Below are 15,612 nucleotides of genomic sequence, written 5' to 3'. Positions count from 1 at the left end.
CCCATTTTCTTTCACTAATGAACCAATACACTTGTACAAAATTAGCAATCAGCTTGCTGAAAAACAGACATGCTTGATTGATCAAACTAATCTTAGCTGATTTCAGTGAGCTTTTTCAGTTTTCAGCTCAGCTCGGTCTGCAATAAGCGCACTCGCACCGGTGCAGTGTCTTTATTTTTTCAGAGCTTTAAAATAAGCTTTCAGCTACAGTGTGCGCGATTCCTTAATCAAAAATATACAAAACTTGCTTTCGTCGCTAAAAAATAATTTGTTCCAGAACTAAGTAGGCATATTTATTTAATTGTTTGTCAAAGTCCTTGTGTTTGGTTTTGTGGTGGTGGTAGCTGAACTGGAAAAGTACTTTTTGCTCTTGTTGCTATATAACTTATTTTTAACCGATCGTCAACAACTTCAGGCCAGAAGATACAATTATAGTGCCATTAACCGCAAATTAGTTCGCGAAAAGACGCTCAGAGTATTCATGGGTACTTGTGCTCGTGTTGCCCATGTACACTACTGGCCAAAATAATAAGTACACGCTAATGAGATTTCTTTCACGACTTATAAAAATTTTATAATAAACATAAATAAAAAATCAAATTCACTTTTAGAGTTCTAACTTACAGTAGAGTATAACAATTTTAATTTTTCATTTCAAAAATATATTTTATGATCGATAAGACCTAAAAAACATAAACAAAGGTTGGCCAAAATAATAAGTACAGCAATTCTACAAAGCGAAAAACTAAAAGCGTATCAACATTTTTCCACTTTTTTCTTATTATTTATAATCTTATACAAGTATCCTATATAGCCAAACTTTTTATACCCGATACTCAAAATGATTATTATTATTATATATTAGATTTGTGCTAAAGATGGATGTGTGTAACGTCCAGAAGGAATCGTTTCCGACCCCATAAAGTATATATATTCTTGATCAGCATCAATAGCCGAGTCGATTGAGCCCTGTCTGTCTGTCCGTCTGTCTGTCTGTCCGTCCGTCCGTCCGTCTGTCCGTCCCTATCAGCGACTAGTGCTCAAAGACTATAAAAGCTAGAACAACGACGTTTTATATCCGGACTTCTGTAATATGTCACTGCTACAAGTATATTTCAAAACTTGCCCCGCCCACTTCTGCCCCAACAAAGGGCGAAAATCTGTGGCTTCCACAAATTCAAAGATACGAGAAAACGCAGAATCGTATAGGATTACTTTATGTTCTAGAGTGTAAAATCTGAACCAGATCGTATAATTATTTTAGCCAGAATATAGAAAACAATTTCATTCTTCCTCGCTCTGTCTCTCCCTAACACACAGGTTTCATGGTCTGTTTTGAGTGGTCTGAGTTCAAGGATCTCAGAACCTATAAGAGCCAGAGCAACCAAATTTGGTATCCACACTCCTGTGATATCGGACCTTGACCGTTTTGTATCATTATTTCGACACACCCCGTTCCGCCCCCGCAAAGGACGAAAATCTGGGACATCCACAAATCTCAGAGACTATTGAGGCTAGAGTAACCAAATTTGGTACCCACACTCCTTTTATATCTCACTATAAAACGTATATCTTATCGGGCGTATCTTCGCCCCACCTCCTTCCGCCCCCACAAAGGACGAAAATCTGTTGCATGACAACGATGTACTTATTTTTTTGGCCAGTAGCGTATATAATCAATTCATGCTAAAAAAAATCGATCAAATATAAAATTTTGGACGAATTTCGGGAATGGGCAATACTAAAGCCAATACGTAAAATCTGGCAACGCCATAATAAACTTCGTAATTTTTTAGCACATATGTATGTATGTTTTTATGTACAATTGGTTTTTGTTTTGTTCACTATCAGTTAAAAAAAATCAATTTGGCAAAAACATGGAAATTTCTCGAGAGGGTTTTCGTTGGATTATTTTTCACAACTTTCAACGCGGATTATCCCAACAAGAATGTGTTGATGAACTTAGTTCTTTATATGGCGAGAAAGCACCATCAAAATCGACAGTTTATCGCTGGTTTGCAGAGTTTAATAATGGTCGTAGTTCAGTCGCTGACGAATTCCGTGAAGGTCGCCCAAAATCGGTTGTTGTGCCACAAAACATCGATGGTGGGCGTGAACTGATAATGCAAGATCGACATGTGACATATCGTGAGATAGAGGCATCCTTGCACATTAGTTCCACTTCAATACATTCCATTTTACATGAACACTTAATTGCAAAAAAGGTTTGCTCTCGTTGGATACCCCATAACTTATCAGTCGCTCAAAAAAAGGATCGCGTCGATTGGAGTAAGGAAATGCTTAAAAAGTTCGACCGTGGTGCTTCAAAAGATGTTTATAAAATCGTGACAGGTGATGAATCATGGATATATGCGTATGAGCCGGAAACTAAACAGCAATCTACCGTGTGGGTGTTTCAAGATGAGCAAAATACAACAAAAGTTGTTCGAGCACGAAGCACTTCGAAGCAAATGGGCGCCTGTTTCTTCGGGAGAATGGGTCATGTAGCCACTGTTCCGCTAGAGAAACGTAGGACTGTCAATTCTGAGTGGTACACGACCATTTGTTTGCCGGAGGTCTTCGGAGAAATTCGCAAAACCAACTGCCGAACAAGAATCATTCTCCATCATGACAATGCGAGCTCTCACACATCTCGACAAACAGGTGAATTTTTAAGCAGTCAAAACGACGAATTGATGACTCATCCTCCCTACAGTCCTGACTTGGCACCCAATGACTTCTTTTTATTCCCTAACATAAAAAAAACTGCGTGGTCAACGTTTTAAGAGCGCCGAAGAAGCAGTTTAAGAGTTTAAAAACCATGTTTTGGAGGTGTCTCAAGAGGAGTGGAAAAACTGCTATGACCAATGGTTCAAGCGAATGCAAAAGTGTATTGATCATCAGAGTATCATACCCGATACTTAGTCAGTATGGCTCTCCTACGGCAGAGCCGTGCGAGAGAGACAGAAAATCAGCCTGAGCGTGACGTCGGGCGCTGCGTATCCACTGCAAATAGATTTGTTCCTTTTGGCTATACAAATGATCCGATCTGATCCAAATTCATTCTCTATGATTCTGCGTTTTTAGTTTTCTCGAATCTGCAATATTGTGGATGCAACAGATTTTCGTCCTTTGTGGGGGCGGATGGGGGTGGGGCGAAATTCTGAGATATACGTTTTATAGTGACATCTTAAAGGAGTGTGTGTACCAAATTTGGTTACTCTAGCCTTAATAGTCTCTGAGATTTGTGGTTGCCTCAGATTTTCGTGCTTTGCGGGGGCGGAAGGGGGTGTGGCGAAATTTTGACACGAAACGGTCGAAAACGCTTCCTTCTGTGCGTTACCCACAATCTGCTTTCACCACAAATCTAAGATACCTGTTCGGAGCAGAACCCAGCCGATTAGCTGCTTGCCAAATAGCACCTAATTCTTGGCCCGCAGCCGCTTATTTTGTTTGTTACTTATGTATATGTCACTCATTTTTTTGTTAAAGCTTTGCGCGTGCTTGCCCTGCTAAACGCTCTCTGCCAGCTCGCTCTTCGCTATCTCCGCTTTGCGTCTGCCTACTGACGTCAGCCGAGCGAAGCTGCGCTCAGCGATCGGAGCGGCAATGTAAAGGGCAGGCAAGCCACACTTGCAATTTGGATGTCACGCATTAAAGAACATATCGTAATTTTATTTCTGCGCCGAGTTTTATTTAATTCGAAATAATTAGTCGGCCGATTGGGGATAAAAAACATTATCTCCACATAAAACTTGGTGACCTGGAGAGTCAATTCTACCATCCAGCAAGGCTGTAGACATCGTCCTGCAATCTCAAGACGAAAGCTATCACGGTTTCCTCTCTGCAATTATCACTGCCTCAATCACAGGAATGCAGCCTAACTTCGGCCTAGACGCAAAGGATTGGCCAATGCCAGATAATCTAAAACTAGCTGATCCTAATTTCGCCAAGCCCAAGCGTGTCGATCTGTTGATAGGTGCTGGTTTGTTCTTCGAATTAATGTGCGTTGGACAGATTCCACTGTCAGACCAATTGCCAACATTGCAGAAGACGAAACTTGGCTGGATAGTGTTAGGAAGTATTAAAAACTCTGAGAAAGCCCGTGCGGCGCTAGCAGCCGTTGAAGATCCCCCTGTCATCTCCGCTTGCGAGACTAATTTGTGCGATATTGTAAGGCGGTTTTGGGAAGTCGATGGAGATTATTCGCCCTCATCAATTTCGGAAGATGTTCGAAGATGTTCATTGCGAACAGCATTTCGTCACAAACTGCATTCGCCTAGATTCCGGAGCTTACTCCGTGCTTTTGCCAACCAAATTCAGTCTAGAGGAATTAGGAGTATCGTATCAGCAGGCGCTACGTAGATTTCTCAATTTGGAGAGGAAGCTAGCAAAAAACGCACAGCTTAAGGCTAAATGGAGTTTCTCCAGGAGTATCGTGATTTAGGACACATGTCGCCAGCTTCGCGGCAGTCAGACCTCCCGCAGTACTTCTTGCCTCACCATTGCGTCCACAAGCAGGATAGTACAACCACCAAATTACGCGTAGTGTTCGATGGATCTGCCAAAACAGCGTCTGGAGTATCACTGAATGATGCGCTAATGGCTGGACCCACCATCCAACCTAAAATTCTGATAACTCTGCTTCGTTTCCGCTTTTTTAAAGTCGCCTTGAGTGGCGATATCTGCAAAATGTACCGCTGTGTACGCGTTTCCCATCACGAAATGTCCTATGGACACCTGGACAGCATTGATTCTGTCATCAAGATTCGTCAGCAGGTAAAGGAGCTACTTTCGAAAGGATGTTTTCCCATACGTAAATGGTGTTCCAATGAACCCGCTGCTTTGGAAGGCGTATCGGAGGCGGATCGCGAAGTAACCAAGGCGCTTGGTCTAGTTTGGGATCCCACCACGGACAATCTTCTGTTTAGCTTCGCTCACGTCGGAACCGCTGCAGGCCCAATATCGAAGCGTTCGGTCCTGCCTACACTAGCTAGGTTCTACGATCCTCTAGGGCTCATCTCTCCCATCATCACAAAAGCTAAAATATTTACGCAGTCGCTATGGAACGAAAGCCTAACGTTGAGTTGGTACGAAAGCCTGCCCCAGGATCTACATACGACTTGGATTGAGCTGACTTCGCAGTTGTCGATGGTTGAAAACTTTAAGTTTCCACGTTACGTGCTTCGGCAGCAAGCCAGATTAGAAATGCACGCGTTCTGTGATGCGAGCCAAGCAGCATATGGCGCCTGTGTACACATGCGTTCGGAAGCTCTTGGCATTGTGCAAAGTCATCTCTTATGCTCTAAATCCAGAGTTGCGCCCTTGAAAAGTATGACTATCCCCAAGCTTGAGCTATCCGCTGCCCTCGTATTAGCCGAACTAGTGTCCACCATAGTTAAGGGATTATCAGCTCCATGCCAAATTCATTGCTGGTCGGATTCGTCCATAGCCCTTGCAATATATTTGTTTCTAATCGAGTTCAGCGGATTCAGGAGCTCACCGCTGGAATGACTTGGCATCACGTGCCCACAAAGTTGAATCCTGTCGACATCATATCACGTGGATCCACGCCCGCTGAACTAATGGATAGCAGCCTTTGGATCTCTGGACCACCATTCTTGCGTCTTGAGAGCTCAGAGTGGCCTGCAGGCTTGCAATTGCCGACCGATGTACCAGAACGTCGTCATGCAGCATTGGTTGTTTCAAACGAAAGGGATGTATCGTACGATTGCAAATTTCAAAATTCATTCGGATCCATGCAGCGCGTCTTTGCTTACATATATCGATTCTACATTCTCAAGGACAAAGGCATAGCGCGGTCGAAGGGTCAACTTACCGTAATCGACATCAAAAATGGTACGCATTTGCTCATAAGGGCAATACAGCAGCAACAATTTTCGGAAGAGATAAGGGCCCTCGCCAGCAAACAGGCCCTACCGCCAAAAAGCACGATGGCCTCACTGAATCCATTTCTGGATAGCTTTGGATTGCTGCGGGTTGGAGGCCGCCTCCAAAATGCCGAATTGGACTACGACGCGAAGCACCCGATCCTGCTTCCTAAGGGACATCCTGTCACTGTCTCTATTATTATCTTCTTTCACGAAAGGTTTCTCCACGCAGGAGCTCAAGGATTGCTTGGACTGCTTCGGCAAAAATTCTGGCCTATTGGTGGACGCAAATATGTTGCGGGAATCATTCGCAAATGTGTTAGATGCTTTCGTTTGAAGCCTGTGCTGACGGAACATATCATGGGAAACTTGCCTGCGGATCGCGTAAGGACTAATCCATCATTCCACACAACGGGCGTTGATTTTTGCGGACCCTTTTATCACAAGTCGGAAGTCAGAAGCAGGCCTCCTATCAAATGTTACATCGCTGTCTTCGTATGCTTTAGCACCAAAGCAACTCATTTGGAAGTCGTTCGGGATCTATCTACAGAATCCTTTCTGGCAGCATTAAGTCGTTTTATAAGTCTACGTCCCAAACCTCGAATCATCTGGTCAGACAACGCTACAAATTTTGTAGGAGCAAAAAATGAGCTTTTGGAGCTTCGGCAAATGTTCCTGAGCGATCCTCATACGTCGGCTGTGTCACATCTCTGCGTTTCTAGTGGAATCGATTGGAAATTCATCCCCCCCTCGCTCACCTCATTTTGGGGGTTTGTGGGAGGCAGCTGTTAAAGCAGCTAAATATCATTTTCATCGCATCGTCGGGACCTACATTTTTACTCTTGATGAAATTCAGACCTTGGCTTGTGAAATCTCTGCTTTGTTAAATTCCCGTCCGCTTTATGCAATTACAGAAAGTCCCGATGATCTAGATGTGCTCACGCCAAACCACTTTCTCAATGGAGCCCCGAAAGCTGCATTCGACGAGCCAGATGTGACGTATCTCCGGGTCAACCTACTTAGTCGATGGCAGCGGCTGTCAAATGAAGCAGGCGTTTTGGAGAAAATGCAGCACGGCGTATCTTTCGATTCTTCAGGAGCGGAGCAAGTGGCGGTCATCGTCTCCAAACATCAAGCTAGGAGCGCTCGTCATGATCAAGGAGAAAACGCTGCCACCATTAAGGTGGCCGCTTGGCCGCATTGAGAGCGCCATCCCAGGAAAAGATGGAACCATCAGAGTAGCCGTCATCCGCACTCAAAGAGACCTTTTCAAGAGGGCCGTTGGAAAAATAGCGGTTCTGCCCCTTCAGGATGGATCTGTTGAAAGCCTTTGCCTTCCAACGGGGGGTGAATGTTCGGAGCAGAACCCAGCCGATTAGCTGCTTGCCAAATAGCACCTAATTCTTGGCCCGCAGCCGCTTATTTTGTTTGTTAATTATGTATATGTCACTCATTTGTTTGTTAAAGCTTTGCGCGTGCTGGCCCAGCTAAACGCTCTCTGCCAGCTCGCTCTTCGCTATCTCCGCTTTGCGTCTGCCTACCGACGTCAGCCGAGCGAAGCTGCGCTCAGCGATCGGAGCTGCAATGTAAAGGGCAGGCAAGCCACACTTGCAATTTGGATGTCACGCATTAAAGAACATACGTAATTTTATTTCTGCGCCGAGTTTTATTTAATTCGAAATAATTAGTCGGCCGATTGGGGATAAAAAACATTATCTCCACAATACCCCAAAACTCATTTTGAGTATCGGGTATACAAAATTAAGCCCACAAGCAACAAAGAAATAGCACACCCAAAATAACCAAAACATCTGAAAGCACTGTGCTAAATAAGCCGCTGATAAACAATAGATTCGCCATTTTTAGTGGCTAAGAAAAATATGTTGGTAACTCTCAAGCAAATCCTCCCCTATTTCAGGTATGTGTACTGAATTGATTAAAAAACTCAACTGATACAATTGGCAAAAAAAAATTGTATGTCCCGTCCATAAAAAAGATTAACATACATTAAACCAAAGATAAAAGTCAATGACGAACATAATTATCGATCAGTTACCAGATACCTCGACAGTGAAAAAATTAATTACTACCAACCAAAAAGTAGCAAATTGCAATAAGTTATTAAAAGGAATCGAATAAACGGTTTGAGTCAATGAGATAACAGCTGGACTTAAAGACAAGGGCTTTGAAGTCAAAATAGCTATGAACATACAAAATAATACAATTCCTCAACCAATATTCAAGGTAGAACTGACTCCAAATAATCATCCTTGAGGAACCACACAAACGAAATGAACCCGTCCAATGCACAACGGTGCAACTTTGGGGGAAACCACATTGTAAACTACAGAGGTAGCCCTGTATATAAAGAGCTAAAAAAAATCGCCTAACCCAACAAAAATCCACAGCTGGAAGCCCAGCTATCCGACAAAACTTTCCGTATATACCATCAACTACGACCCCATAAGTTTATTTTGCCACCCTAAAAATCCACTCCATTTGCCTAATGTAATTGAATCAATGCTGGTAACTATAACAAATACAAGGCAATGGTAGCAATGCGAATGACATTACCCAGCAGTAATGCGACCTTTGAAATAACGCCTTGCTCATATCACAGACTCACCTAACAAACAAAAATTATTTTCATCTCTCAACAGTGGTTCCGCCCAAAAATCAAAAATTTATCAAAAAGTATTTACACAAAAAGTACACAATTTGTCTCTTAAATGACCAAACTTCACAATGGCAAGTCAGATTTTTCTGGAAATCTAACGGGACTTTCTAAAAATAGAATTAAAAGCATGAATACGTGTTCATTTTCAAAGCGAAGCTGAAAGCAGGACGAGCTATTTAGAACAAAAGCGCTCTTCAAATCCGTCGTGTAATTAGTTAAGTTTACAAAACTAAATTGTTATCAATGGATTTTGAAGTTAAAGGTATCTATTTTATATTAAGTAATTAATAAAAACCAATTTATGTTGTGATTCATGTAAAATTAATGTTTTGCGTAACCTATGTGTTTATTCCTTTTTTGTGTGGAAATTTTCGGATATGTCTGTAATATTTAAAATACTAAATTTTAATTTTCTATTTGCTTTTGGAAGTCGATTCAGATCATTGTGTGTTTCCACGACAACATATTTTCAATATATGGTGCACAAAAAAAGGTACTAATGCAGAAAAATTAGAAGAAGTAATCACTACTGTACAGCAATATTGACAATAACGGCTACACATCTGAACTGACAAATATTATTAATCGTATTGGCTACATTTGTAAAAATATTGTTGTATTTTGGACTCGCTACGATCGTAAAAAATCTTCAGCTCTCCAATTTCAGTGCGATTGGTTAAAGAAAACTGAATCAATATTTTTTAAATGCAACCAGCAATCGCAGCAAATGTAGGAAACTGCTTTGTGGCCGTCCAAAACCGATTCTTCGTTGCGCCACGATACTTCAAGCTATATCATCAGGTTACAAAATTAATGTTGAGAAATTTAATGTATTTGCCCTCAATACTGCCAAGGAATTTGATTAAGGAATATCCATGGTACTATTTGCCGGCGACAGTCCATAAGGTCTTACTTAATGGATCTGCTGTGATAGAAAATACGATCGTATCAATTGGGGAGCTTTCAGAGGAAGCTGCTGAATCCAACAAATAACTAAACAAATGTGGACTTAATAACAGCCGAAAAATGTCACGCATTTTAACAATCACCGACATGATGAATTAACTGCTTTTACGGTCCGACCGTTTTACAACCGGACAGAGAAAGCTTGCAAAAAGGGATAAATCAAAGTTATTTGATTCTGTGTATGGATTACTAGAGGACACATTAGAAATTTTTGTGACAATAATTATTATAAAATATTATAATTTGTTTTTTCCTTTGCTTTAATCACACCACGAAACAAGCTTGACTTTACACTTGAACACCTAACAGATCTATCATCGGATCACCTACTTCACCTTTGTGACCATCCACAGTTCTTAAAACGCGCACACTTTCTAACTTCTTACAAAACAGATTGTCTCAAATACAAGAAATTTGCTCGTAGCAACAAAGAGAAGGCAAATACATTTGCCGTCAACTTAGAAAAAGTGCTCAAACCACATTCAGCAACAAATAGCTTTGTGCTGCCACTAACTAATAATCTTGAAATCACCAAGCCTGTCATTTTCTAACAGGAGAAGTTATAAGAATCACGACTTCGTCTCCCCTAAAATTATAATAGAGTTGTCGAGGTTTGCAGTATATTTTCTCACCATAATATAAAACAACATGATGAAATGGGGCTACTATCTTGTACTGGAGCACAAAGTACTTTTGTACAATGCAATTCTCAGACCAATTTTGACATAGGACATTGGACATACACGACTCCGGCGAAGAGACCTCCCCACCCTTCCCACCACTATAAAGAATTAATTTGCTACAAGCTAACTAAATAAATATTTTATATTTGTCAAAAGTATGTTGAATTCGTCGCCGCAATCGCCAGATCTCAAACCCATTGAGCATCTGTGGGACGTCATGGGGGACGTAGGAACCGATTGCACACCATTAGGTCAAAGGATATGCTCTTCACGCGTTGAAGAATGGAGTCAAATAACGTAGAGGATACCAAGAAATTGTCAGAATCAATCGGTTTAAAAAATAAAGAAATATTCTTCGCGTTCTTTTTTTTGTTTTTTACGCCTTTTTTATCTTTACATATGTACAAACAATCCAAATAAATTTTCCAAGATGACTTCTGCCTTAACCAACTTGCGGATTTATATGAAATAATTTTTTTGTAGATTGATTCATTGTTAATATAACAAGAAAAAAATTACAAAAAATGCCTATTTATTCTAGCTCAACTGAATAGTTTCAAGTGCATTATTTAATTTTGACGTCTATATCGCTAAGCAAACGACGTCATTTTTTGTTTGCAAATTGCAGTCAAAGCAATTAACGTTAATTTGTTTATCAAATGGATCGCGGACAGCACTTAAACGACTTTGAAAAAGGTCAAATAAAAGGTTATATAATTTCTGGCCTAAATCAGCGTGAAATCGCTAATAGAATCGGACGAAGCCAAAATGTAATTGTTTGGCTAGTTTGGCAACTGTCAAATGCATTATTCGGAGTGTAAAACATTTGATGGCATCCTCTTTAATAAAAACGAGGGGGAACTTTGTGAGTTGCTGCGGACACCGCAACTCTACAGTAATACCCAATACTAAGTCAGTATGGCTCTCCTCCGGCAGACGGAAAATCAGTCTGAGCGTGACGTTGGGCGCTGCGTACCCACTGAAAATTGTTTTTTTTTTCTTTTCGGCTATAAAAATTATCCGATCTGATCCAAATTCAGCAACTGGATAGATATGGTCATTCTCTATGATTCTGCTTTTTTAGTTTTCTCGAATCTGCAATATTGTGGATGCAACAGATTCTCTTCCTTTGTGGGGGCGCAAGGGGGTGGGTCGAAATTCTGAGATATACGTTTTATAGTGAGATCTAACAGAAGTGCGGATACCAAATTTGGTTACTCAAGCCTTAATAGTCTCTGAGATTTGTGGTTGCCCCAGATTTTCGTCCTTTGCGGGGGCGGAAGGGGGTGCGGCGAAATTTTGACACAAAACGGTCAAGGTCCGATATCACAGGAGTGTGGATACCAAATTTGGTTGCTCTAGCTCTTATATGTTCTGAGATCCTTGAACTCATATTTTGCAATTGGCAAAACCGACCATGAAACCTGTGTGTTAGAGAGAGACAGAGCGAGAAAGAGTGAAATTGTTTTCGTGATTCTGGCTATAATAATTATACGATCTGGTTCAGATTTTGCACTCTGTAAGATATAGTCATCTTCTACGATTCTGCGTTTTTAGTTTTCTCGTATCGTCGAAATTGTGGATGCCACAGATTTTCGCCCTTTGTGGGGGCGGAAGTGGGCGGGGCAAAGTTTTGAAATATTTTTGTAGCAGTGACATATCACAGAAGTCTGGATCCAAAACATCGTTGCTCTAGCTCTTATAGTCTTTGAGCACTAGACGCTGAAGGGGACAGACGGACGGACGGACGGACAGACAGACAGACGGACAGACAGACAGGGCTCAATCGACTCGGCTATTGATGCTGATCAAGAATATATATACTTTATGGGGACGGAAACGATTCCTTCTGGACGTTACACACATCCACTTTTACCACAAATCTAATATACCCCAATACTCATTTTGAGTATCGGGTATAACGAGGGGGAACGCTACTAGTTTCTGCGGAGACCGCGAAATTTTGAGATATACGTTTTATAGTGAGAACTATCAGGAGTGTGGATCAAAAATTTGGTTGCTCTAGCTTTTATAGTCTCTGAAATCTAGGCGCTAATGTTTTACTCTAAGCAAAGCCGGCTATGTTACGTGTGTGTTAGAGAGAGACAGGGCGAGAAAAAATGAAATTGTTTTCTTTATTCTTTATAATAAAGATACGATCCAATTCAGATTCTGCAGTCTAAAAGATATGGTCATTCTCTACGATTCTGCATTTTTGGTTTTCTCGTATCTTTAAAATTGTGGATGCCACAGATTTTCGTCCTTTGAGGGGGCGGAAGTGGGCAGGGCGAAGTTTTGAAATATTCTTCCAACAGTGACATATCACAGAAGTCTGGATCCAAAACATCGTTGCTCTAGCTCATATAGTCTTTGAGCACTAGGCGCTAATATGGGCGCGCAGACGGACAGACGGACGGACAGACACACAAAGCTCAATCGACTCGGCTATTGATGCTGATCAAGAATATATATACTTTATGGGGTCGGAAACGATTCCTTCTGGACGTTACACACATCCATTTTCACCACAAATCTAATATACCCACCCCAATACTCATTTTGAGTATCGGGTTGTAACGGTTGCGGTTGGACAGTACCGATTCAGGGTATGTTATCGCTATGGTGCTCGGGTATATCGCATGCAATAACCTTGGGCCAATTATCGCCGCATGGCATAGCATAGTTGGGGTGGGTGCAGGCAAGCTCGAGGTAGGGAACAGCTGAGCTAAGCTTCCGTAAGTGTTGTGCAGCGCATCGCAACGGAGCTTTCAAAGACGATCATTAAAATCGGTAAGCTCCTATTTAAGCAGTCCCAAAGCACCAGAGCGTTCTCTTTTGAAAATTTGAATCTGTGCAGCCGGCGATTATCTCCGTGTCGGTAGCAAATATATATCTAATCGATCACGTGCAATCTCCCCAAAGAGAAAACAGAAAAAAAAACTGAAATAACTTCCCACAAAGACAAACCGAAACCGGATAAAACGGAACGGTGAAAATCCCACGCGGTGTGCGCTCGCAAAAATCGGGCTAAATTAATAACCGTGCGCCGAGAAAACTGGCAAGACACCTACCCTGGCGTAAAGTGCATATTTGCCTCGCATCGCCACCAAGTGTCCTTTTTTTGTTGCAAACCCGTGCGTCACATAGCTCTGCCAGGAGCGAGTCGGGAGTAGACCTTGGTGTGGGGCCGAGATTTTTTTTTCTCCTTTGGAAATCGTTGGAAAGTCCACCTGCCCGGCTACATAACCACCACCGGCCATAACCCTTGCGCCATCCCGCACGTACGCGCATAGGGATCACCCCCCTCTCCGTAGGCGCCGCTAGCTCGCTTTCTGCGACGGCCTTAAAGAAGCCGCTATGGATCTGGACCCAGATTTTGTAGCATAGTGTAGCTTTAATTGTCATTTTCTTTGGTTCCTTCTGAGCCCTTATATGCATATGTAACTTTCATTAACTCTGCGTCACAGTCATTCCTCGATAGCCGTGAAAGTGAATGTTCCCAAAACTGAATTTATTGTGATGGTTGGAGAAATAAAAACTTCTCTTTCTCCTTTAGGGACTAAGCCTCATATTTTTTCCATTCCCGTAATTTTTGTTTTATCCTTGATTTGCCTACTGGTTGTAATTAAAGACTTGTGTTATTTTCGGTAGTGAAACTCGTGTTCGCTAGTTTTTGATTATATAGCAACATGTCTAGTATTAAGTACAGAGAAATATATTGAATTTTGTCAGCCATGAATATGGAGTAGACTTCTAATTTCCTAGTGACATGGTGACGTAATGGGGTAAGGTGATAATTATAGGGATTTCCAGAACCTTCGCACAACTGGAAATCATGGAATCATACAGAATCGTGTGGGTCGACTTCCATCTCAAGACCTCACGCCCGCGATAATTTTTGGAAAACACCGACGAAAGCCCCTAGTACTTTCCGGTACGCCCTATGTATGAGTATGATTGTGCCACTTAATTTCGGTTATGCTCGGAATAGGCAGATTGTTGTTTTCGGAGTTAGCTCCCTGAAGAGTCATGGGATTCTAAAATTTTAAAGTTTATTAGATTAAATCAGCCTGGGCAACTATATCGATCAATGTTCTAGAAAATTATTACAAGATACCTTTAAAGATCCAATATATTAAGTAATATTAAGTCAAGGTGCGACTACCAAATAAAAACTTATACTTCATGGTTATTTTTATGTTAAAAACAGCCAAAAATGTGATTATTGAATTTTCAAATTCGTGAACCTATTCAGTTGAGCAAAAATAATTAGGCATTTCTTGTAATGTTTTTGAAAAAATTAATAAATAACCTTTAAAAACGTGTCCTGAAAACCACAAACTTTCTTGCTATATTAACAATGAACCAATCTATACAAAAAATATCATATAAATCGACAAGTTAGTTTAAAAGATATGGCAGTTTGATTTTTGAAAACGTTTGAATCTATTTAGTTGAGCGTCACTGTACATACATATGTGTGTATCTATGTAAATCATAACAGATCTAGATGTATGTATATATGTATGTAGATACATACGTATGTATATGCATTATTACATTATTTATATACATATGTACATTCATTTGGAAATGATCTCACTATTTTAATTAGCCAAATCTTTTATTAACAAATTTTTCAAATGCATAAATATTTTGTTCTTGTATTTCGTCAGAGATTTAAAATTGTGGGCATATGTAGATACATTTTTACGTAAATTTGTACTTGTGTACATATGTATATATCTATAAAAAAACAAAACCACAATTAAACAATTTTTACTCACACCACCATGCCGTAAGCTCCTTCGCCAATGTAAGCTAATTTGGTATATCTGGGACCCACTTCAAAAATTTGACCCCTTATTAGTTCAGCATTAGGGTGCGGGGCTAGCAAACCAACAGCACCTTCCACACTTGTTCCAGCAGCATTTGCTTCCGCCATTTTAAACACAATTTGTTTTTCTGAAAAACAAAACAGTTACAATTATTACACCACCATCTTAATTAAACAAATAAAAGGACAAGATTTACCGTTTATGAAATAATTTCTATCAAACTTTAATATATACACACATATGTATGTAATAATGTGTATGTGTATATCGGTAACACGAGTTGCATTACCTTTCAATATTTTGGAGACTCTTTATTATTAACAGATATAAATACAAATATTTTAACTGCAGAAAGAGTGAACTTGATTTGTACCACTTTTTAGACACCGACCAAATCTTGTAATTAATTAATTCTAATTATATTTTCAAGTACCATTTCACTTTGAACATTTGTATGAGGGCTGTCAAAATCAGTGTCACGGAACTATCGATAAAACTTACCGATAACACTTTTCAATCTTGCAGCCCATTGGGCTTATAGGGTCTGCACACTGAGC

General features: G+C 40.6%; 1 protein-coding gene across 3 annotated transcripts in view; it reads right to left on the bottom strand.

The window, feature by feature from the left end:
* The window catches only part of LOC6603366 (mitogen-activated protein kinase ERK-A), a 44,153-nt gene extending 28,746 nt beyond the window's left edge, over nucleotides 1–15,407 (bottom strand). The window contains exons 1-2 of one of the 3 annotated variants that reach the window (XM_026987650.1): nucleotides 15,345–15,407; nucleotides 15,005–15,182 (exon numbers count right to left, since the gene is read on the bottom strand). In XM_026987650.1, the coding sequence (XP_026843451.1) occupies nucleotides 15,005–15,162 (158 nt within the window). In that variant the 5' untranslated portion in view covers nucleotides 15,163–15,182; nucleotides 15,345–15,407. Of the gene's footprint in view, nucleotides 1–15,004; nucleotides 15,183–15,251; nucleotides 15,303–15,344 lie in introns of those variants that run through there. The other 2 variants (XM_026987648.1, XM_026987649.1) reach the window with 2 other exon arrangements.
* Nucleotides 15,408–15,612: the final 205 nt, after the last annotated feature.

The sequence above is a fragment of the Drosophila persimilis genome, unplaced genomic scaffold (genome assembly GCF_003286085.1).
Source record: "Drosophila persimilis strain 14011-0111.01,24,50 unplaced genomic scaffold, DperRS2 tig00000124-arrow-pilon, whole genome shotgun sequence".
In the NCBI taxonomy this organism is placed as follows: domain Eukaryota; kingdom Metazoa; phylum Arthropoda; class Insecta; order Diptera; family Drosophilidae; genus Drosophila; species Drosophila persimilis.
The sequence above is the reverse complement of the archived record's forward strand: the minus strand, read 5'-3'. Positions and strand labels throughout refer to the sequence as shown.